At 41.9% G+C, this 24433-nt stretch overlaps 1 protein-coding gene across 14 annotated transcripts in view; it reads right to left on the minus strand.

Moving 5' to 3' along the window:
- The window catches only part of wu:fj29h11 (protein NO VEIN), a 46051-nt gene that overhangs the window by 15752 nt on the left and 5866 nt on the right, over positions 1 to 24433 (minus strand). For 13 of the 14 annotated variants that reach the window (XM_034559521.1, XM_034559520.1, XM_034559522.1 and 10 more), the window contains 25 exons: positions 24038 to 24405; positions 22633 to 22755; positions 22358 to 22555; positions 21641 to 21781; positions 20267 to 20527; positions 18315 to 18495; positions 18041 to 18207; positions 17763 to 17906; positions 17454 to 17632; positions 16812 to 16984; positions 16428 to 16652; positions 16201 to 16310; positions 15319 to 15534; positions 10918 to 11053; positions 10652 to 10844; positions 10376 to 10523; positions 8403 to 8580; positions 6394 to 6571; positions 5223 to 5349; positions 4964 to 5083; positions 4683 to 4833; positions 4488 to 4600; positions 3691 to 3841; positions 3306 to 3548; positions 2554 to 2766 (listed from right to left, as the gene is read on the minus strand). In XM_034559521.1, coding sequence (XP_034415412.1) covers positions 2554 to 2766; positions 3306 to 3548; positions 3691 to 3841; positions 4488 to 4600; positions 4683 to 4833; positions 4964 to 5083; positions 5223 to 5349; positions 6394 to 6571; positions 8403 to 8580; positions 10376 to 10523; positions 10652 to 10844; positions 10918 to 11053; positions 15319 to 15534; positions 16201 to 16310; positions 16428 to 16652; positions 16812 to 16984; positions 17454 to 17632; positions 17763 to 17906; positions 18041 to 18207; positions 18315 to 18495; positions 20267 to 20527; positions 21641 to 21781; positions 22358 to 22555; positions 22633 to 22755; positions 24038 to 24405 — 4437 coding nt within the window. The remainder of the gene's footprint in view (positions 1 to 2553; positions 2767 to 3305; positions 3549 to 3690; positions 3842 to 4487; positions 4601 to 4682; positions 4834 to 4963; positions 5084 to 5222; positions 5350 to 6393; positions 6572 to 8402; positions 8581 to 10375; positions 10524 to 10651; positions 10845 to 10917; positions 11054 to 15318; positions 15535 to 16200; positions 16311 to 16427; positions 16653 to 16811; positions 16985 to 17453; positions 17633 to 17762; positions 17907 to 18040; positions 18208 to 18314; positions 18496 to 20266; positions 20528 to 21640; positions 21782 to 22357; positions 22556 to 22632; positions 22756 to 24037; positions 24406 to 24433) is intronic. The other variant, XM_034559530.1, reaches the window with a different exon arrangement.

Here is a 24433-nt window from a genome sequence, read left to right on the forward strand (position 1 = left end):
TTCTCAAGCTATGACACACATCTCTGTCCATCTGACTTCACCTTTAAGCAGAGCCTGAGGTTTGCGCTGGTTTTACTTGCTCAGGCAACTTTCATATCATATCAGGGGAACCTGTAATTTAAACATGTTGTGCTGCCATGAAGATAAAGGGGCTCACAAAGACAGACTAAGAAACAAAGACATCAAGATATGCTGATATGCTCCCCTAGTGTGCGCCAAGCTTAAAAAATGCTGAATCCTACTTGTTCCAGAATGCAGTCAGTAATAATACTTTTTTTCATTTCCTCCCTGCTTGGTAAATGCTGACATCTTTCAAACTCCAAGCCCAGTTTGTAACGATTATTATTCTCTGATACTGTTTTCGGATTTTCTTTAGAGGCTGACATGATACATGTTTTTTAAGATGAATCCCGATAACTATAATGATGATAATGATAACAATTAAAGTAACATGGTGTTGTGTCTGCCAGGCCTTATCAGTTACTTGACATTAGACACAGGTGCTGCTCATATGAAGCACTGAGGAGCGATGAGTGTAGGAATAATGAAGGGAAAGCAGAATCTATGTTAAGTCCATAAGCACTCTGAGTTGCTCAGAAAGACACCACACCACATAGACCACATGAGTATTAAAGTCAGCCAACTGCAGTGGCAGGACGCTTACATCAGAGGGGGAAAATCAATTATTCAAGCTTTGCAAATTTCTGCTCCGTTTTTCAATGTGGTGATGATGACGCACAACACTGGTGGCGTGCCTCCGCTTTTCAGCGTGCTATATGTCTGCTTATGGTTTGACATAATCCTACTGCTGCACTAGTCTGTGATTGGTCTGACTTCTAAGAGAGCAGACCTCTTTTCAGAGGGCTAAGTCTCCACACTGCCATGTAGGGTAGGGTGTCCCATTACTTTCAGGGATTTAGTGATCATCCAGCCCTTCTAAATTCTAACACCAAAAGTAGATCCCATGCAAAGTCAATGCACAGACGAATGTTTGCGAATTTTCACCGGGTGGCGTGAATGACGCGAATGGCGAATTCAATAGAGCGAAGCGAAAAATGTGCCTTATTCGTGGCTTTACTCCGTGGAAACAGTTATCCTTTGCGCCATCCACCATGGAAGAAATAACCACTATTTCTGCTTGATACTTGTTGTGGACATCCCACAAATGTCAACCGTCCTCGTGTTTGGGTTCATAACATCACCCGTGGGCTCACACAGCTCGGTGACTTTCACCGACTACGTCTGAATGACTGCCGCTTCCAGCGCTACTAGAGTAGCAGCAGCCAGTTAGATTCACCAACGGCACGACGTCAGTGATGACGGGCGGAGCATCTCAACGCTGATTGGCTTTCGCAACTCAGCGTTGTTTCAACTTTGCGAAGGGATTCATGTAACGTGCATCATGGCTAACAGTGCGGGGAAATAAGCCATACATGAGTATAGCTTCACAAATAATAATGACAAGAACTGTTAGTTTAATGTAGATACAAAAGAGTTGTCAATTGTCCTAATCCTTACAACAAGCATTACAAACAAATCCCTACCCACTATGTCAATGGTGCTTTGTGTAAATTGTGATTTGAGAGTGTCAGTAACATTACAGTTATTCCCATGTCTTGTGTATGAAGCTAGAAAAATAATCTAGCAAAGTGTCTGCGTTTCCTCATCTGATCTCAATGCAGGCACACTACTGATTAATCTGTCTGGTTCCATTCTGCAAATTTAGTCAGATTTGTCACTATAATAGTTGGAAATGGTAGCAAGCAACAGGCTTTAATTCATGATTTCAACCCCTATTCCTTGTGGCCCTGTTCTAAAGGGCTTTAATCTCTACTTCTCAGACACTGGAAAACGTTTTCATCTGTTTTACAGCTTGAATGACTGGGAGTCGATCTGAATATCTTGGTCGAAAAGAAACAAATAAGTAAACAAGCTTACTTTAAAAAAATTAATCACAAGAATTCCAACTATAATTTTCAATTTCTGCAAGAACAGTGCTTCCCCGCTGAGCTTTAAGAGCCAGATTGTAAGTGTTACATGTGCACCTCTCACCACCACCAAGGTAATACATATTTATCTATTTTTGTTTTTCCACATTAGTTTATCACATTTTTGGAAACTGAAACTGTGAAACTGAACTGCCCTATATTCTGAATGTTTTTCTCCCTCTATCTGTTTTGTTTTTGTTGTCATGGTTTATTTAGCACTGTGCAATGTACAAGCATCTTGAAATGTGCACACACACTCTCCCCGTTATCTAAGGTAGACTGTGTAAATGATGTAATGTAGAACAAAAAATGAATTGGAAAACAGACAGGAGAGTTAGCATCATCACTTGCTTGCTTTAAAAAATATACAGCTTCTTAATCAAATCTTGAACGCTTCCAGAAACAGGAAATATCTGTAATTATTCTGGAGTTAATTATTTCCCCTCGTTAGTTGGAGACGCTCAAACAGGACTCAGTTTGCAATGAAAACACCAAGCACCAGTCAAAGATCCCAACTTCCATTGTCATTATAACTATAGTTGAGTAAGTACCGATGAGAAATTACCTTTCTGAACTTGACCTTTCTTTTTTTTTTTTGTGGTTTCTTCCATTGGAAAGAACACTCCTTCCCCGTTTAGTGCCACCACACGTCCGTCAGCAAGGGGGATTATGGGTAGATGCCGTAGGGTTTGCAAGATGGATTCTGCCTCTCCGTAGCCGTGCTCCAGAGCTCGGAAGTTGCAAACCAACAGCTTGGCCAGCTGACGCAGGTCGTTATCTAGAAGACAGTGGACTTGTCAGAAATTTACTTGATATATAAATTAATTTAAAGTGTTCAGATTACACACGGAATAGACACATCTACCCAATGAACGGACACCTTTAAGAGCATGTTCACTTGAACTTTTTGTTAAAGAATGACTAATGAAGATCTATCTTACTTTGAGAATTAATTTGAACATTTATAAGTAGAACCATAAAAGGGTTGAATGACTAAATAATGATCCCACTATAATGCTTTAATCAGACCCAGCTATACCAACTAGGTCAATGATGAAGCCAATTACAGCAGTGCATTAATTAGCAAATATTTTAACACCGCCATACTTTGTGTCATATTACACAGGTCAATGATGGTTTGAAGGAGAGAATTCTTACAACATCTAACACTATCATAGATATATAGCAATGCAATGTTTATATTGTTGATTGTCTGTTGTGTTAATGTGTTCACAATAAAATGTCCATCTATTATTCCGACATTAGGTGACATGGATTAACTTTCCATCCGATTTCTCCCTCTCCATCCACACGCACCCGAATGGATGCCTTCCATCAACTCCTTGGCCATGGCTGTGGTCACCGTGGTAACATCAGATCCCCGTAGGTATCGGACTCCTAGGTGGGTTAGCAGGGAGGTGGGTGGGGCAGGGCTCAAACCCGGATGGAGATAGGACAGAGACAGATGCCTTTCTAGCTCGTCGCCGCCAATCACGTCGCGGATCACAGCGTCCTGACAGACGGCCACTTGGGACGGCAGCTTGTACACCACCTTACCATCTGGGAGAGAAACATATACAGGGTCAATGCTCTCTATTGCTGGTATACCAAAGCAAAGTACCGTTAGACTAGAAATATTTTTGTTTATGCCGTTTTCTTGAGTGATTATAAAAATTTCACAATCTGCATGTGTGAGTAATACCTGTGCTGAGTGTAGGCAGGAACGCCTTGCCCTTGAGCATCTGAATAATCTGCCCGGCAACAGGCTTGAAGAAGTCCAACACCTCGTCGGGCAGGGGGACAAACTGCAGGAACTGGCAGAGGCCCTTCAGCCCCTTGAACTCTGGGTGATCCTGGAATAAGAAGAGAACAGGTCACTGGTTGAAAGACAGGCAATAGCCAAGGACTAATGTGATATTACTGTTATTATTGTATTATTTTTGGGACAACATACCTATTCCTCATATTCCCCAAATATTCAAATAGTGGCCAAAAACATCCATAGATATTATCTAAACATGTTCTTTTTCTTCAAAATGTTAATTTTGCTCGTTGCTTATTCAGTCATGAATATTCAATGTTACGTAGAAAAGCTTAATATCTGAAACAAGGTTTTTAAAGCCTTAAGTAGTTTCAGTGGGTCAAAGGCGCATCATCTCTCCTGTTCCTCTTAACAATATCATTTGTGTTGGGTTCCATCACTGACAACGTAATCCCTTAAAAGAAAACAGCCACTGGAATCACTATGTGAACAAAAGCTGTAGTACATTATGCTGAATGTACCACATTACCCATTACATCCCAGCTAATGTCCCCCCTCCACAAAGTGTTTTACTTAATATTCATCTGTCGTACTTTCAATAATACACTATTTCATCGCTTTGTCCCAGTAGAATGCTTTATACCACCGGTTTCCTGACAGGGATCCCTCAAGTAACATTTCCTTTAATCTTTTAGTACAATTTTTCAGAGGACTCTGCTGATACAGTAGAGTCTTACAGTGAAGACATCCTTGGCCTGGATGAAAAGTTGTGCAATCTCAGACCGAAGCGACTGGTTCCATGAGCTGTCTCTGTCAACATCTTCACGAGAGGAAGGGATGTCAAAGTCACCTAAAGAAGAAGAGTATTCTTCATTACTACACCAACTGTGTCCATGGTAGGATAGCTCAATAATTCTAAAATCCATTCTCACCTTGGATGATGAATCGGAAGCCAAAACTGCGCAGGGGCAGGTAAGCAAACACAGGTTGTTTCTGTGGCTGGCAAACAATGTCACTTTCTGTGATGCTGCTGTCAAGCTGGAATGCCAGGGCAAGCTCAGTGGCCTCGACATCCTTTTTGATCTGATGGAGAAACAGATCAGTGAATATTAATTATTCCCCTGGGAGTAACCTCTTGTTCTGAAAACCAGAAATTATGCATTTGCCAAAAAATGAAGCAACAGAGATTTAAATGTTAGTGTATCTGCATTACCGTCTTGGGCTGCACCGTAGCTTTGACCACCAGCCAGCGCTCGATCCCCTCTGTGTGCTCCACCTCTAACACATTGTGACTCAGGTCCTTTCGAGTCATGGTCACAAGACGCTTCTCGCTCTTCAGGGAGACAGACGCAGCAGGTGGTGGAGGTATGGAGAACAGGTGAGTCTTCATGGCTTGTATTAGAATAAACTCAATGATGTAAACTATGTGTGTTTGCATGAATTATGAGCAAGTGTTTAAGCGCAAAAGCTACCTGATTGTAGATGGAAATGGCGCGCAGGCGGTGCAGAAAGAGCAGCAGGGAGGGGTGCAAGTCATGAAACAGGTTTCTGGTCTGATGGCTCTCCGAGCGGAGAGGAAGGCAGATCTTAGTTGTCCAGCTGATAAGAGAACAAATACAATGAGGTAGTTAGAAATAGTGTTTTGGATTGAGTGTTCTGACTGCTGTTTTTGAATCTAGTGGTGATGGTCAATATGAAGGAAATTTAAGCTGCCTGGTTAAAGGCGACTGTGTGACTGTCTGAAAAAAGTTAGTATTTGCATATTGGCAGCATGCAGCTCAGATAGTAATATACTTTATATTATAATATGCATATATATATATAATGTATACATATACATAATATATATACATACATATATATAATGTATATATACATATATATATACATATATATATTATATATATACACATACATATATATACATATATTATATATATATATATACATATGTATACATATATATGTATACATATATGTATACACACACATGTATATATATATATACGTATACATATATACATACATACATATACATACATATATATATATACACACACATACATACATATATATTCTAAAATAAAATTTTAAAGCAGCACTAATCAACAAAAGGAGTGCATTTCTCCTCAGCTTTATGACAAAGTTTAGCATCTTTCAGCTCATTGTTTTGGTTTTATGGCCCACAACTTAACACTGTTATATTCTCAACAACCAGTTTACAGAGATCAATGTAAGCGTTCCACCAGAATGCATTCCTTTTGTTGTGATGGAAGAGACAAGCTTTCAAATGTTTATGGAATATAACATCTGCTAAATATTACACCAAGTTTATTTCTGAAATATGTTTGTGTTGAATTAAATTCCATAAATTTATTTGACCATATACTTTTTATTTGAGGTACATTTACCACCAGAATTCAACAGGATGAGTTAGATAGATTTGGAATGTGGATTGCTTCGTTTTGTATATGAACTGACTTGAATATTAAAGTCTGTTTGAGTTATAAATAGCCCTATTTCAGGGAAGACATTGTGACATGTCAAGTAAGAAAAGCACAGAAAATACACAAGAAAATACTAAATTGAATAATGACTGTCAACATGTCTGATACTACACCTACTGTTTCTCTATCACCCAACCTGTGCTGATGTAAGTCCTTTAGATGCATGTCCAGAGGCCTCTCTTCTTCATTCCAGTGGGGGAGGATGTATCCCATGGGGCCGCAGGTCTTGTCGAAGCGCAAGTGGAAGCCATTGGAGTGAATCTCAGGACAGTCTGTGACTTTAAACACAGATTTGAAGCCGATGCCCTTTTGACCTTTGATGAGGATAGCAATCGGGATCATTAATTAATTCAATTTCAATTCAATTTCAATTCAGTTTATTTTGTATAGCCCAAAATTACAAATTTGCCTCAGAGGGCTTTACAATCTGTACACATACGGCATCCCTGTCCCAGGACCTCACATCGAATCAGGAAAAACTCCCCAAAAATAACCTTTGACAGGGAAAAAAGGGAAGAAACCTTCAGGAGAGCAACAGAGGAGGATCCCTCTCCCCGGATGGACAGAAGCAATAGATGTCATGTGTACAGAATGAACAGCATTTACAAAGTTACATAGACACATTACATGAATATGACAATGTATGAATGGAACTCCAATCCATGAAACAGAAGGAGGTAGAGAGGAGGCGCATCAGCAGGGCCAACGCGGGAGGCCGGCTCACCAGGCATCAGACACCTCCAGGTCCAATGGACCCTATAAGATGTGAAGTATTAGACTTAAGACTTTCCTCTTTAATAGTGCTTATATTTAGGGCTGAATCAGGTTTGCCCTGGTCCAGCCCCTAGATATGCTGCTATATGCTTATAGGCTGCTGGGGGATGTTTTAGGATACACTGAGCACCTATCTCCTCTTGTCTCTATTTATGGATTAATTTACATCTCTCCATCGCACCTTATTAACTCTGCTTCCTCCCCGGAGTCTTTGTGACTTCACGTCTCATAGGGTCCATTGGACCTGGCTGTGTCTGATGCCTGGTGAGCCGGCCTCCTGCCTTGGCCTTGCTGATGCGCCCCACTTCTTCTCTACCTCCTTCTCTTTCATGGATTGTGGAGGTCCATTCATACATTCGGTCATATCCATTGAATGTGTTTATGTAACTCTGTAACGCTGTTCATTCTGTACACATGACATCTATTCATCTGTCCATCGGGGGAGAGGGATCCTCCTCTGTTGCTCTCCTGAAGGTTTCTTCCCTTTTTCGCCGTGAAAGGTTATTTTTGGGGAGTTTTTCCTGATTCGATGTGAGGTCCTGGGACAGGGATGTCGTATGTGTACAGATTGTAAAGCCCTCTGAGGGAAATTTGTAATTTGTGATATTGGGCTTTATAAAATAAACTGAATTGAATACTCTTTACTGGGAAAATCTGCCGATAGATACCGGGGAAACCAAAGACGCTATCCTTGTCCTATGTTGGTTGCGCAATAATTGACGCACTTCCTTTGTGACTTAAACGGACCCATAATTTTCCCGGGAGATTGTATTTATTGGCAGACAGAATTGCATAGTGAAAGCAAGGCTTGTTAGAACTTATCGAAATCAGATCAGAGTTCTCAACTACATTTTTTTTTTCACCATCTTTCTGGAACCTTCATGAAACACAACCTAAACTGTCCCAATCTTTGTTTTCCTCCATTATCATTAGTTACAATCATTCAAAGTGACCTTTACAAAACATAAAACATACATTAAACTTAAAAAAATTTGATATTATTGTTCATACATTTATACGTTATTTAAACAGTTCACTCACTGTAAATGTAGGTTGCAGATTGGTTAGCTAATGTTACCTGTAACGTTATCCTTAACATCAAACAGTCCTTTCATTGTAAAGTTAGCTGGGTTTTTTTCTTTTAATTCTCATCCCAAATTATCCCAAAATGTATTTTAATCCTCCTTGTTCCTATTTCTTTCGGCCCAGGGACGACGGGACATCCTTCACCTCGAGCCCTGATCCCGGTGGTGTCATTATTCAACAGTAATTACATTGTGCAATCAACATTTACCAGCAAAAGCTATATCCTCTGGTGACAAAAACATGAGTCTTGACTTTTCCTATTCTCCTTTAAGGCATCATACTTACCGATGTAACCATATTTGTGTTTGCCCTTGGTGCTGCGACCCACATCACAGATGGCCCTGATGTTCTTCTCCTGGAAGCCAGTCTCATTATTGAGAACAGTGATGCTGTCTCTCTCCACCACAAAGGCCAGCGCTGGAACAACACCAACCTCTGATGGGTAACTGTTGTCATCAGCATTCTGAAAAAAGAAAACAAAGAAGTTAGAAGGTCAGGATTAGACATATTGCATATAACAAACCTATATGACATGAAACTCTTGGGAGCCATCTTCAGAGTAAATCTAAAGTGGATTTTTGCCTTTACAGAATTTGAATCTCAGCTGATCATAATATACAGGATGAAAACCTTCCAAAAACGTAATTCTTTAATTAGTATTGAGTAAAACATATTTATAGAGCCGGAGCTCACTTAAAATGGCATACACATAAAAAAAACAAAGTTGATTACTTTGGAAACAAAATTCACACTTTCAAGTTGTTTTTTCAATGCCTAAAAGCTACTGCACCTACATATTTTCAGGGTTTTTTTGTTGCTCAAAAACATTCTTGCTAGAGAATATTTTGCACGAGTGGTGCAATATTAAAGGAAAACTTCATCACCAAAATAATCACCCTGACTAAACGTTTTTTTCTCATGCTTCCACGATACAAAAACAGTGAAGTCTTGATGAATTGAGGTAACCCGGGCGGGCAATAAACAACAACAAAATGTACGACTTGATAGATTCTGAGAGTGGCATTCTGTCAGCTCTGAATATGAGTGAAGATGAGTATCTCTTAAGGATAACATATCCATCATATAAGTCGTACAGTATTCTTCAAGTCTCATTTATCCAGTTGTGTTCTCACTTCCTAAACACATGCATCTTTGCTAAAACCAGGCTATTAAAAACACTTCTGTCTTAAACAGCCTCACGTTTGCATCCACACGAGTAGGACAACTACTTGTTTTAGTAAAGATGCATAGTAGTGGTGATCGGCCATTCATCAAGAATTTTCCCAATTTTTTGGATACTTTTTTCGATGCATTTGAGAAAAACGGTTTTCTTCAAGAATTACAACACATTCAATCAATATGACAGAAATGTATCAATAATGAGTAGTTGGCAAGGACCACGATCCAGACCTCCACAATCCATGAAACAGAAGGAGGAAGAGAGGGGGCGGGGAAAGAAGTAGAGTAATGTGCAATGAAGAGACATGAATTCAAGGAGAGAGAGAAGAGGATAGATGAGCTCAGTGTATCCTAAGATGTCCCCCAGCAGCCTATAGGCCTATACCATCTAGGGGCTGGACCAAGTTAAACCTGGGCCAACCCTAACTAGAAGTGCTATTAAAGAGGAAAGTCTTAAGTCTATTCTTAAATGAGGTGACTGTGTCTGCCCCCCGGACTGAAAGTGGAAGCTGGTTCCATAAAAGAGGAGAATGATAACTGAAGGCTCTGGCTCCCATCCTACTTTTTAGGACTCTAGGAACCACAAGTAGCCCCGCATTTAGGGATTGTGGTCCATGCCTACTACTAATTATTCATACATTTCTGTCAAATTTATTGAATGTGTTGTAACTCTGTAATGCTGTTCATTCTGTACACATGACATCTATTGCTTCTGTCCATCCGGGGAGAGGGATCCTCCTCTGTTGCTCTCCTGAAGGTTTCTTCACTTTTTTCTTAGTTTTTTTCCTGTTTTTTGGGGAGTTTTTCCTGATCCAATTTCCTGGGACAGGGATGTCGTATGTGTACAGATTGTAAAGCCCTTTGAGGCAAATTTGTAATTTGTGATATTGGGCTATATAAAATAAACTGAATTGAATTAAAGTGCAACTTGGGGTTAGTTTCTTGCTTAAGGACACTTTCATGAAGACAGTTTGAGCCGATGTTCGACCCACTAATACGCTCTACCCACTGAGTCGCAGCCACCAATGGCCATAAAGATTTAGAGCTATCTTTATGGGAGTAAATATTAGAGGATTCACCTGAATGAGTTCCAGGACAAAATGTGTGTCTTTGCTGTAGAGTTCCGTGGAGAGGCGGTCTAAGCTGCGGCCCAGCCTGTCCTGATGGACCTGCATCAACTTCTGGCCTGCAGCGTTCAATTCCACACCAATACCAAACTCACTTTTCCTGTCAGGAAACAAATAATAGACAGACATATAAGTATATATAGATCAACAATTATTTGAAGGTGCCATATAAGCAAAACAAATCATTCAACTTCAGTAGATATTGCATAGGGTGGTATGAAAACAAACCTGATGTCCTCAATTATGGCCCTTTGGAGATCCGCAGTGGATTGGCAGCTGGCAGAATCAGAAAATTCTGACTGCTCCTCGACCTGGCCTCCTTCAGCTTCACTGCTGATGTCTGATGTCTCTCCGTTAGGCAGTGCGGACAACTCATACAGCTCCTCTTCATCCTCAACTACTACGTCTTGCTGGCCTAATACTAGAATAGAACATTTAGCAATTAAAAGGTCAGAGCTGGTAAGGTCCTTATTCAGTCTGAAATGAAAATGCACCTGGTTGTAGGCTCTGGTTGAGATTGGAGGAGGCAAAGCTGTTGTCCATTATGTTATCCTCAAGATACTCATCTTCACTCATATTCAGAGCTGACAGACTGTTGCTCTCAGAATCTATCAAATTAGATGAAAGTCCCTAAAAAAAAAGAGAAGGACATTTACATTAAAACATTATTTTTTTGTTAAACACACAGTGTACGCAAAAGATGCAAACCATTAGAAACAATACATCCATTATCTTGGTCTGGTCGTGGGGCAGCAGGCTTTGCAAGATATTCCAGACGTCCATGTTATTACCCAGGTGCCTCTTACCAGTTGCATTTGCACAGAGAGCCTCCATAGGGAGGGGTCCAGGAGGCCTCCTGAGCAGATACCCGTACCCTTGCTCTACTCCATGATCCCTCCACCTAACAAAATAAGGTAATTTTGTCCTCTTGTATCTGCAATCTCATTCTTTCGGTCACAACCCAAAGCTCATGACCATGGGTTGACGGGGCCGAAAAAAGATGGTCCGGTAAGCTTGGCCTTACAACAGACTGTTGACCCCAATTTGGGGTGGCAGCCTTATCAATGTTCAAAACGTTCAGCTCCAATTTGAAAATTAGATAAGATAGAACTTCACAAAAGATATATTTTGTGACAAAGACGCTGTGTATACATGAACATGTGTTCCACTTAAGAGGCAGGGGATATGATATGTTGACTGAGTATCTGGCACTTCCGGTTGCCAGCTTAGCAGCTCGCGATGTCTTCCTCCTCTCCCCCTCACGCTTGCTCAGTGTCTCATGTAGAGCTATTCTTCTGTCTCCCTTAATGATAACGGTACATGCAACAAGTGTAGTTCATTTGCTAGGTTGGAGGCAGTTCTAAGTGGGTTAGATGCACGGCTCCGCACCATCGAAGCTCAGACAGTTACGCTAGTTAGCCCGCCTCCCCCCATAGCCGTGCGGAGCCTTTAGCATTAGCCTCTGTTAGCTGTCCCCCGGCAGCCCCCGAGCAGCCGGATGGCTGTGTGACTGTTCGAAGGGGTTTAAAGTCTAAACAGAAGCCCACTGAGCACCACCAACCTCTTCACGTTTCGAACCAGTTTTCCCCACTCAGCGACGCACCCGCTGAGAAACCCACTCTGGTTATAGGTAGCTCCATAGTCAGAAACAAGAAGATAGGGAAGCCAGGGACCAAAGTCATATGCGATTCCTTCTGCATTTGATTCAATACCACGTCTCAATGTGACGGAGGACTCCTGTGCTAACTTCAGTCCGTCCCAGATTGATCATCTTGTCGATAGTGCTACAGGCTCACTGAGAATGACACTAGACTCGATAGCCCCACTGAAGAAAAAGACAGTGAGGTAAAGGAGGTTTGCTCCTGGCAGAACCCTCAGACCCAAAAACTAAAGCAAACTTCACGAAAGCTCAAAAGCATATGGCATTCCACCAATCTGGAAGAATCACGCTTAGTTTGCGAGATAGCCTTAAAACATATAAAAAGGCTCTCCGTAATGCCAGAGCAGCCTATTACTCATCAGTAATAGAGAAAAATAAGAACAACCCCAGCGTTCTCTTTAGCACTGTAGCCAGGCTGACAGAGAGTCACAGCTCTGTGGAGCCGTGTATTCCTATAGACCTCAGTAGTAATGACTTCATGAACTTCTTCAATGATAAGATGTTAACTATTAGAGGCAAGATTGATGATCTCTTGCCCTCAACCACTGCCGATCTGTCATCAAGAGGAGTGGCCTTGGAAACGGCTGTATGCCCTGGTATATATTTGGATAGCTCTTCTCCCATCAACCTAGACCAATTGTCCTCAACGGTTTCTACTTCTAAACCGTCTACCTGTCTCTTAGACCCCATCCCAACGAGGCTGCTTAAAGACGTTTTGCCTTTAATTGGCACCTCTCTGTTGGATATTGTTAATGTGTCTTTGCTAACAGGCCATGTACCACATTCCTTCAAAGTAGCTGTAATTAAACCTCTCCTGAAAAAGCCCACTCTTAATCCAGAGATGTTGGCTAACTACAGACCGATCTCCAACCTTCCCTTCCTCTCTAAGATCCTTGAGAAAGTAGTCACAAATCAGTTGTGTGACTTTCTACATCAGAATAGTTTATTTGAGGAGTTTGTCAGGATTTAGAAAACAACAGCACAGAGGGAGTACTGGTAAAAATGACAAATGACCTACTAATTGCATCAGATAAAGGACTCATCTCTGTACTTTAGTGCTGCGTTCGACACCATTGACCCTGACATCCTATTACAGAGATTGGATCAGTCGATTGGCATTTCAGGTACTAAGTTGGTTTAAATCCTATTTATCAGATCGATCTCAATTTGTATTTGTAAACGATGAAGCCTCAATGACCACCAACGTTAATCACGGAGTTCCACAAGGTTCTATGCTTGGACAGATTTTATTTTAACTTATATGTGCTTCCTTTGGGCAACATTATCAGGAAACCCTCCATAAACTTTCATTGCTATGCAGATGATACTCAATTATATCTATCGATCAAACCAGAGGAGACCAACCAGCTCACTAAAATTCAAGAATGTCTTAAAGACATAAAAACATGGATGACCTGCAACTTCCTGATGTTAAACTCAGACAAAACTGAAGTTATTTTACTCGGCCCTGAACACCTCAGAGATCAATTATCTGGTGATGTGGTTTCTGTAGATGGCATTACCCTGGCATCCAACACCACTGTAAAGAATCTCGGCGTTATCTTTGACTGAAACTTGTCCTTTAACTCCCACGGGAAGAAAATCTCACATCCGAATATCCGAGTCAGACAAAACACTGTTGCATCTACATGATAACATGATGGACAACGTTTCTAATTTAATCTAGGCGTTATCTTTGACCAAGACTTGTCCTTTAACTCCCACGTTAAGCAAATCTCAAGGACTGCATTTTTTCACCTACATAACATTTAAAAAATCAGGCACATCTTGTCCCAAAAAGATGCAGAACAGCTGGTTCACGTGTTTGTTACTTCCAGACTAGATTACTGCAACTCCTTATTATCAGGCTGCTCTAATAAGTCTCTTAAATCCCTCCAGTTGATCCAGAATGCTGCAGCTTGTGTACTCACAAAAACTAAGAAAAGAGATCACATTACTCCTGTATTAGCTGCTCTGCACTGAGGATACACTGAGCACCTATCTCCTCTTCTCTCTCTCCTTATGGATGAATTTACATCTCTCCATTGCACCTTATTAACTCTGCTTCCTCCCCGGAGTCGTTGTGACTTCACGTCTCATAGGGTCCATTGGACCTGGAGGTGTCTGATGCCTGGTGAGCCGGCCTCCCGCGTTGGCCCTGCCCCCCCTCCTCTCTACCTCCTTCTGTTTCATGGATTGGAGTTCCATTCATCCATTGTCATATTCATGTAATGTGTTTATGTAACTTTGTAAATGCTGTTCATTCTGTACACATGACATCTATTGCTTCTGTCCATCCGGGGAGAGGGATCCTCCTCTGTTGCTCTCCTGAAGGTTTCTTCCCTTTTTTCCCTGTGAATTTGTTATTTGTGGGGAGTTTTTCAATTCAATTCAGTTTATTTTGTATAGCCCAATATCACAAATTACAAATTTGCCTCAGAGGGCTTTACAATCTGTACACATACGACATCCCTGTCCCAGGACCTCACATCGAATCAGGATTAATATTAACTCTGCTTCTGCTTCCTGATCTGAACTCTGGGTCATGGATTAAGTCCGCTAATCAACTTGGCCATGTTCGCAGAAATGAGACGCGCTCCATCCCAAGTGGGATGAATGCCGTCTCGACTCATCAGATCAGGCTTTCCCCAGAAAGTCTGCCAGTTATCTATGTTTTATCTAGTTTTCCTGATTCGATGTGAGGTCAAAGGTCAGGGATGTCGTATATGTACAGATTGTAAAGGCCTCTGAGGCAAATTTGTAATTTGTCATATTGGGCTATACTAAATAAACTGAATTGAATTGAATGGACAGTAGCCCATTGATTTTTGACACAGTAATTTTCACAATAAACTTTGTCCAAATACTCTTCGGTCCTGATTCACAAATACTTGGTGTGATATTATTGGTGTGATATGAATGAAAGTATAACTCGTCGAATCACTCTGGGTTGTGGAAACCACAAAACATTCCACTCACTGTTGTACTGTGGTTTCTTTGGCTGAATATAGACACCAGCTGCAGAGACTCACAAACCAGTAGGGCTGCCTCGTATTAATCTACTAATCGCTCATTTCGGTCTTCATCGCCTAACATTTCTTTAGTGGATAGCCCTACAAACCAGACATCCACAGAGTTTCATGTCGTTATTCTACTCATGGAGTTACCGTTAATTGGAGACTTATTATGACTCATCCCAATCAATGAGAGTACTGTTTTTATTTTATTTTCTGACCTTGGCCTGTTCCACAGGTGCCGTGTACGTGTTGCAATTTTGGCTCTGTGGTGCGTTCAACTTTTTCTGGTAGTCTTTGACCCAATCCGTGATGCCGAGGAGGATCCCCAGCCGATGCAGACAGTTCATGTGCCTCGGGTCAGACTGGGCCACAGTGATCAGGACCTGTTTAGTCTTGGCCTGTCCCAAGACATGGGAGAAAGGCTCCAAAAACACCTGGAAGTCACATTCATGCACATCATTTGTTAATCACTTACAAAAAAAGAAGCATTTCCTTCAACATAGTTTCAGGAATAATGTAAAGATCTGTAACTATGTTGTCGTAATTGCAATTGCGACAACCATCTTCTGAAAAGGAGTTAGCGTTTTCATCCTGTGTCTAATATGAAGAGGAGAGTTTTAACAAAAACTCCAGTCAGTAAAAAAAATGGTTGACATGACAACCATAAGACTTATAATAACCACCTCCTCAACATTTTAGGCGAGCAGATTTACATTCACAGGCTAAATCTGCCCACTATTCTGGACAAGGACACGCAGAAATGTTTTGTGTTTGTTTTGTTAGAAACTGTGCTTCATCTCACACCGCATCACATGTCCACCTTGACTGACAGTCTTGGTGACTGTCAGTTTATATGCATATAGAAACATTTTGGCTGGAGGGCTGGCTGGCTATGTGCCCAGACTGGAAAATCAGCAGTTTCCCCCCTTGCTTCATAATGACTCCCTCCTGGTCTGGCATAAGAAGAGTGTTGTCTAATTAGACAATCTGTACATAGAAGCGTTTGCTTCCACAATACTCAAACATCCTTCAGCATAAGCTCTCTCCAGAAATAACAGTATATGATATGATCCTGAACTCTCCAGTGTAGCGTGACTGACCTGCTTCAAAAGAGCCTGGCAGGTTCTAGTGGGGATTCGTGTCAAACAAGCCAAGAGGAATTTGGACACTCTTCTATAACATGACACATCGTCTTCAGCCTGGGACAAGTCTAAGGAACACAAATATCATATTAGTAATGATGAAACACACATGCTGCACTTGGATTACGATGCATTATTCAAGCTGTAAACAAGGTGAACTTCGATCAGCCCTGATGCATGACTACCTTCTTTAGCCACAGCTGCTGCCAAGGAGCTCTGCATGTGATTGGCCAGTAGGGCCGTGGGAGCATTGACAATCCCATCAGCTACTACTATGGACACGAGGTGGCCAGCTGTTCCAACGGGGTCAAGGGTCATGGAGGCACTGGAGAAATGCTTGTCTCCTGTGTGTGTGGTGATCCTGAGGAGCAAACCCGGTGTCACCTCCAACGCTGCCAGGCCTGTATTTGCTGTTTGAGTAAACAAAAACATTTCCCCACAAAGAAATTAATGTTTAATTTACTATTTTTTCTTTCATCAAATGAGCATGTTTGAGGAAGACTGAGCAGAATTAACATTTCACAGCACAGTGCATTTATCTAGAAATTGTCTAACACACAAACTCCTACCTGCATTTCTTTCGATGAAATCTCTGAGGGAGCCATGAAGGGGTTTGAAGATCAGCTCCCATTGACTCCACTCACTTAAATCCTCCAGCAAAGGACAGGAGAGCAAGCTGGCCAGGGCCTGGGCCTTTGACATCTCCCCGAGGTGCCCCACGGCCTTACCCCCACCTTCAGCACTGTTCACAGGGGGAATGTGGGAGACAGGAGTAAATAGACGAGGATACAACTTTTCATATTCAGTTATATATGCCTATATATGACCATAGAGATATTCTGTATCATCATGCTGCTGTTAAACCCTGTGCATCAGTGTGCATTGTAAAGCCCTCTGAGGCAAATTTGTAATTTGTGATATTGGGCTATACAAAATAAACTGAATTGAATTGAATTGAATTGAATTATGTTTTATCACCAATGACACATTTCACATTCATCATTGTTCTCTGTTGGGGATGGGACTATTTACAATTTTATAAAAACAGTTTTAATATAAAAAAGGCTGAGTGATCGCTGTATATTTTAGAGCTACATTTTTTTATGATTATCAAGATAATATCGTTAATCGGAATTATTTAGGTCAGGATAATCGTCCCAAGCAAATTCTTTCTACCTCCTTATTTTGTCCGTCAAAAAACAACTGCTAACCTTAATTTGCTATGTTTGGCAAACAGGGCTGACTCGTAGTGGACCTGGCTCAGTCCTCCTCCAGCCAGCCCTCTCTGACGCTGGACCAGGCCAGCCAGCATTTGCAGAGTGCCGTAGCCCAGGTCCCGACTGTCCCGGATCCTGTAGTGGGCTCTCAGTGCTGACTCAATGTGGGAGAGCTGGGAAAAGGAAGGTGAATGTTAATGTTCCTGTCACCTCCTAGAACATGTAGTCTACAGGAAAACTGAGAAAAGGATGAATGTTGTTGTTTTATTAAAAAGTGTAATTGTTTTTGCACCAGCGACTCACTTCATCTGGATCAGTGGACGTTATGTCCCCGCACTGTGTGATGAACTCAAACACGTCTTGTCTGGTGGGTCTAAAACCACTGCCTGCAAGTTCCATGCTCCCACTGCCCAGAAGCAAAGTAGAGCCCAGTGTGTCCTGCAGCAGCTGCACACAACCACATACTTGATGAATTAGTATCATATCACTGAGGACAACATGAGGAGATCTAAAACAACATATATCTGTATTACACAGACTGTGAGAGTTAACAGTAAAATAAATGGCCTTAGAGATGATACCTGAACATGTTTAACCAGGAACTCCAGAAAGTTGCCCTGCTCTAATGAGAGGAAATCTTTGGCCAGGAAGTGTTTGGTCAACTTCCTCTCCAAAGAGGCCATGTGGGCCAAAGTGATGGCTGTGCTCTGGGAGGACAGGCTGTCTTTAAGGTACTGCTTCACTTTGGCTGAGAGACACAAGACAGAAATGTCTGTAAATCATCGACTAACATGAACGAGACATGATCAGATTAGTTCATATGTGAGGCAGAAACACTATATCCTGCAGTAATACCTTCACTGGGGAGGGAGGTGGTGGGTTTGTCCTCCCTCTTAGTTTGCTCAGTGGTGTTGGATGACTTGTCTTTAGGCACCAGGTCCAGTGGAACGGCTAGTGAGCCTCCACAGATGGCCAACTGAAACAGAGCCTTTGCCAGCCGGTTACCTGACACCTGCAGCAGGAAGTTCTGGACATGCTGGATTGGAAGTTAAACAAAGGCATGTGTTACAGACATGGTACTCATTAACATGACATCACAAATGACTTGTCTGACCCACTAGAAGTGTGGTGATGTCTATTTTCTCAGCATGTATTTTATCTTTTCTTATTATTTTTCTGTGTTTAGAACTCTTCTGGGTCAGCAAACACAATATGGATTTCTCGTGATGGTGTAACCTCCAGCCAGCCCGTTCTCATTTCCTGGTTAAACACTGCCACTTAGTCCACATTGGACCAACAAGCGAGAGTTTGTGCTTGTTGAGTCGGCATACATTTTTACGCAGTCCAGAGACATGCTGCAAACTTTCCATCTCAGGAAAAGTTGGAACAGATGGGGGATAAACAAATGGAGGTGTTCATTATATCATCTGGATCCTGCTGATTTATAATGAGTGTTATCTTCATGATGATTACAAATGCCTACTGTGTTTGAGAAGTTGGATAAAGATTATTTCAGAACATGCACAAGTAGACATCTGTGATAAAGAGTTAACCCACAAATATAATGTCGAGCTAACCAGTATTCATCGTCTAAAATGAACCTTTTATTTTAATTCTTTAATGATTAAGAAGTAGAAGGACTTTATTGTTCCCCGTGGGTGATCACTTTCACACTACGCATTACACACACACAGGGTGGAAATACACACTCACATTCACAAGCCTGTCTCACATCTTCTGGAAGACCGTTCCAGATTTTAGCATAAAAGTGAAACGCAGCCTCTCCGTGTTTAGTCCTGACTCTGGACCAGCAGGAGACCACTCACTGAGCTTCTCAGAGCTCGAGATGGTTCATCTGGCTCTAACATGTCACACATGTACGTTGGTGCTAGACCATGAAGACATTTGTACACAAGCAGAGCTGATTTAAAGTCTATTCTCCGAGCAACAGGAAGCCAGTGCAAAGACCTGAGCACTGGACTAATATGGTCGTATTTCCTGGTTCTAGTCAGGACTCGAGCAGCAGCGTTCTGGATGTACTGCAGCTGTCTTACAGCTCGTTTAGAGAGCCCAGTGCTGTAGGAGCCGCTGTGGTCGAATCCCTCGCTGGGGCCTTGGGTGGCGAGGGAGGAGCCCTTCTCTCGCTCCTCTCTTCTCTCGGTGGCAGCACGGGATCTGGTCTAGACCTTTTCTGATGCCTCAGAGCGTGGAGGAGGTTATCTGTCAGTCGTCTCACTCCACCTCTGTTCAGGTGTGGGCCTTTTCCTTTAAACAGATCGCCTCTTTGCCAGAAATAATTGAAGTTGTCAATGAAGTGCAGTCCTCTGGATTCACAGACTTTGGACAGCCATGTTTCTGTTATCCACAGCACCCACGTGCACAATCAGCTGTTTCACCCCTTGGTGTTTTGACACTTCCTCAGGAAGTATTTTTGTGATGTGTTTATGTAACTCTGTAACTCTGTTCATTCTGTACACATGACATCTATTGCATCTGTCCATCCGGGGAGAGGGATCCTCCTCTGTTGCTCTCCTGAAGGTTTCTTCACTTTTTTCCCTGTCAAAGGTTATTTTTGGGGAGTTTTTCCTGATCCGATGTGAGGTCAAAGGTCAGGGATGTTGTATGTGTACAGATTGTAAAGCCCTCTGAGGCAAATTTGTAATTTGTGATATTGGGCTATACAAATTTAATGAGCTCCCAAAAGCATGGACACAAAACTCACACATTGCCACTGAGCAAGCTCTTTTGATGCCTGAGTTAGCATCGGATTCATAAATAGAATGCAGCTGTCAGTGTGTACAACCCACCTTAGCCATCTTGGGACTGAACACCCCCTCTGCGTTTGAGAAGACTGCCAGCGATACCTCGGCTGCAGGCATGGAGGCGTATTTTCTCCTGAGGTCTAGGCTGCCGGTGGAGGAGAAGGAACCTGCTCCTTGCACCGGCTCCAACACGATCTTCTTTATCTTTCTCAGCCGCTCGTAGGTTTCCTCCTCCAGCTCTTTCTGGATGAGCTCCCTGGCTTGTTCCAAGATGGAGTGCTCACATCGACTCACTTTCAGTATTGTCTGAAATGAGTAGAGAAGCATTGTTAAACAAGCTGGGAGTTATATATAAACAAAGCATGGTTTATTGAAGTACCGAAGTTGACTGCGTCAGGGGAAAATGTCTTTATAAATGTATCTTAATTCAAATTTTTAAAACACAATCTGTAAGCAGCAAACTCCTTAAATAATAACTCGGTGTGCAGGTTGTGTGTGTGACGTTAGCGAGTGTGCGATCAAGAGATCGAGCACTTGTGGGTGACAGTGAGAATGAAGTAAGCAGTAATGCTGCATTCAGACCAAAAAATAAAGCACATTTTTGTGTTTACTCTGCAGACTTTTTGTGGTTATTCGCGTCAATCCCGCTAGACGAGCTGGAAAGTAGGAGTGGCTTATCTCCATGGAATAAGTTATAACTTCTGCCATCCACCATGAAAGAAATTAAAAATATTTCTGCTTTGTACATGTTGTGGAATCCCACAAACATCGGACCATCAAATGCCCTTGTGTCTGGGTTTCTCCAGGAACTGCATCTGAATGACATTTCATACGCTACTTCAGTCTGACCAGTAGTCTGATTCAACAACTGCAGGACGTCAGTGAGTATGTAATCTACTCGCGCAAATAATTTGCTTTGCTTTTGGTGTGAAAGCAGCATAACATTATAGCTACAACTCCTTAAGACTCAAGCCAAGATCATGTGTCCTGCTTGCCACTTGCTTATTAAAGTGACTGTACATTTCTTACAGAAGTGAATAGGAGTACTACTGTTGAAGGGATATACTCCATCACATAGTGAAAAGGAAAATAAGTGCAAAATAAAAACATTAAAAAAACTAGCGCACTTCCGACTACTTCAAGCTTGGACCACACGTATCTTCTAACTCTGCCTTCATTTTGATCTAAACTACACACCTTTGGTTGCACCTGTACTAGATGCAGTTGAGACTGTATCTAGTAGTTGTGATACAGTCACGTTGACAACATCTGTCCACAGACAGACAGAATAATATTTTGTCAAGATCACTCCCACACAGACTCATAAGGTGAAAACGATACCAGCTACACGGGCATGTAGCTATTACATAATTCAAGCGCAAACAGCCTTGGAAGGTTGCAGTAGGTCTTTTCTCTTACCGCTATGGGCAGCCCGATACTGTGAATCCTGACACCCAGCTCGTAGGGAGAGTCACAATTGTAGTGGTCGGCCAGATACTTCATAAACTCAGCCAGGTCTACCTTTGGTTTGTTCTGCTGCCTCCGAAACACACGGATTTGCTAAACAATGGAAACAGAATAGACACATTCAGGCAAAATAACGTGGCTTTGAGGTGGCTCCATCCACACTCTCACACAGAGGCATGAGGAAAGAGATTCCTCTGTTATCTACAAGGTCCCCACCATGGTTAATACTGCTAAAGCAACCTCAGCTACATGGATTTATTGTTGTGTGATCCCTTAAGGTCATTTCAATTATTTTCATGACCTTCCTGATTTGTGTTTTTTTAACAGTTAGTTAATATGTTATGTAGCTATAGATGCTTTGCACTGTACATTAAAGCTCATGCCAATACATACACATTTTATATTTATCTAACAAAATATAAAAGTCAGTTAATGTGAAATCATACTTGTGAAACATGGCTCATTGTCTTTAACCAGATGCCTTTAACCAGATCCACATTTTGTTTTTCAACAGTTAATAATCCAAACACAAAAAGAGACTCAGATTATGTAGTATAAAAATGTAAAGCTTGAATGCAAAGCTCTACATACATAAAATAACTAAACTATAACCATCACTAGATTTGTTGGTGAATGTTTAGTACCAGTTTCATAAAATATAAGTCCTACCTTTAAGATGTCAATTGTCTCGATCTGGTGGATATCATCATCCTTAGTGTTACTATCTATCTTGAACATGCGGTGGATGAGGGGTAGTTTGCAGAGGGGCCCCAGGTTTAGCTCCTCATAACGCTTCTTGTCCTTCAGTGCAGCCAGTGACTGGCCCAGCTCATACAAGGTACAGATGGATGTCACTGCTGCACTAGACTGACAAAAAGAGAGAATACTTCAATAGCAACCAAACATCCACATCAACACAAGTATTAGAAAATGCATGTGCCAACCTCTATGAACATGTTGATCTCTCTCATGACATATTGAAGGTCTTTTAAAGCCGGAATTGTCCAGTGTCTGATCCTGCCCTCCAAAGAGGGGATCTGCATCAGTGTGCACACCCTGGATATCACCTGGATACAGCGAGGACAATGAGGAAATGAGATGCAGTGCATTGGTTTGTTTCAGAAACTTCAGCAGAAAATAAATAAATATGATACTTGAGTGAAAGACCTGTTAGTAGCTGAAAGGGCCAATGTTAGATCCCCAGAACATTCCACAATCTGTCCATCAGCAACTATTAGTCTTGTTTAACAGCTATTAACTTGAACTTAAAAAGGTACAATGTGAAGTTTTGTATAACTTAAAGTTTTTGGGACGAGGGGGGTCACTGTAGTGATTGTTTTGCAAAAAGACAAAGATATGCGCAGGAGCAGTTTTCACTGACAGTTATAGGTACTGTTTTACAGGTACTACAACAGCAAAAAAAGTGACTGCTAGTGACCAATCATACATGTAAACAATACATGCTTTCATGGACACCACTTCAGTTATCAAGCTCCTCTTTTATGGAACCAGCTTCCAGTTTCAGTCCGGGGGGCAGACAGTCACCTCATTTAAGAGTAGACTTAAGACTTTCCTCTTTAATAGGTCTTATAGTTAGGGCTGAATCAAGTTTGCCCTGGTCCAGCCCCTTGATATGCTGCTATAGGCTTATAGGCTGCTGAGGGATGTTTTAGGATACACTGAGCACCTATCTCCTCTTCTCTCTCTCCTTATGGATGAATTTACATCTCTCCATTGCACCTTATTAACTCTGCTTCCTCCCCGGAGTCTTTGTGACTTCACGTCTCATAGGGTCCATTGGACCTGGCGGTGTCTGATGCCTCCTGCCTGGTGAGCCAGGTAAGCCAGGTTCTTCCCTTTTTTTCCCTGTGAAAGTTCTTTTGTTTTTTTGGGAGTTTTTCCTTATCCGATGTGAGGTCAAAGGTCAGGGATGTCGTATGTGTACAGATTACAAAGCCCTCTGAGGCAAATTTTGGGCTAGACAAAATAAACTGAATAGAATAGAGACAGGGGGTGAGTGTAAAAAGCTATAGTTTATTAGGGAGTAGCATGCTGGAACTATTTCTTGGCCAGGTGCAGTGACTCCTTTTCTTGTCATCACCATGAAGTTGCCAACCAACAAAGACATCAGGATCAAGCTGTTGTCCGAGTTGGACGAATTAAACTAAACTAGTTACATTTTAGAGGTGGTGGTGAGCGGATATATATTTTTACCTTTGGACAAAACTAGGTTCGCCGTTTCCCCTTGCTTCTTCCTTATGCTAAGCTAAGCACCTGCTGGCTCTAGCTTCATATTTACCACATGCAGACAGTAACAGCAGTCACTAGATGTGTCCTCTTCCCCCTCACCTTCTCTTTGGTGACCAGCTCTCCCTCTGCAGAGATGTCTCGTATCACATCTTCCATCAGGCTGTTGACTGAATCCTGATCCAGGACTCTGTTCCTCTTCCTGCCTGTGAGCTCTTGATCATCCTCCTCCATAGCCTCTACTGCCCGCATATTAGCCCCATGGATCTCTCTCAGCTGGGCATGAAAGGCTTCTCTAAAGATGGTGGCACTGCCCTCTCTCTTGGGTGCATCTCTAATTTTGTTCTTCTTCTCTTTGGTCAAGCTCACATCTGTCCCCAGCACTGGGAAGTCAGAGCTAGAAAGGAATTTGGACACAATGGACTGTTGCAGGTTTTCTTCTTCAGGCTTTCTCATAAGATCCTGTGCTACTGTGGAAGGATATGTCAACACATGATT

Source organism: Cyclopterus lumpus, chromosome 19, assembly GCF_009769545.1.
Source record: "Cyclopterus lumpus isolate fCycLum1 chromosome 19, fCycLum1.pri, whole genome shotgun sequence".
NCBI classification, from domain to species: domain Eukaryota; kingdom Metazoa; phylum Chordata; class Actinopteri; order Perciformes; family Cyclopteridae; genus Cyclopterus; species Cyclopterus lumpus.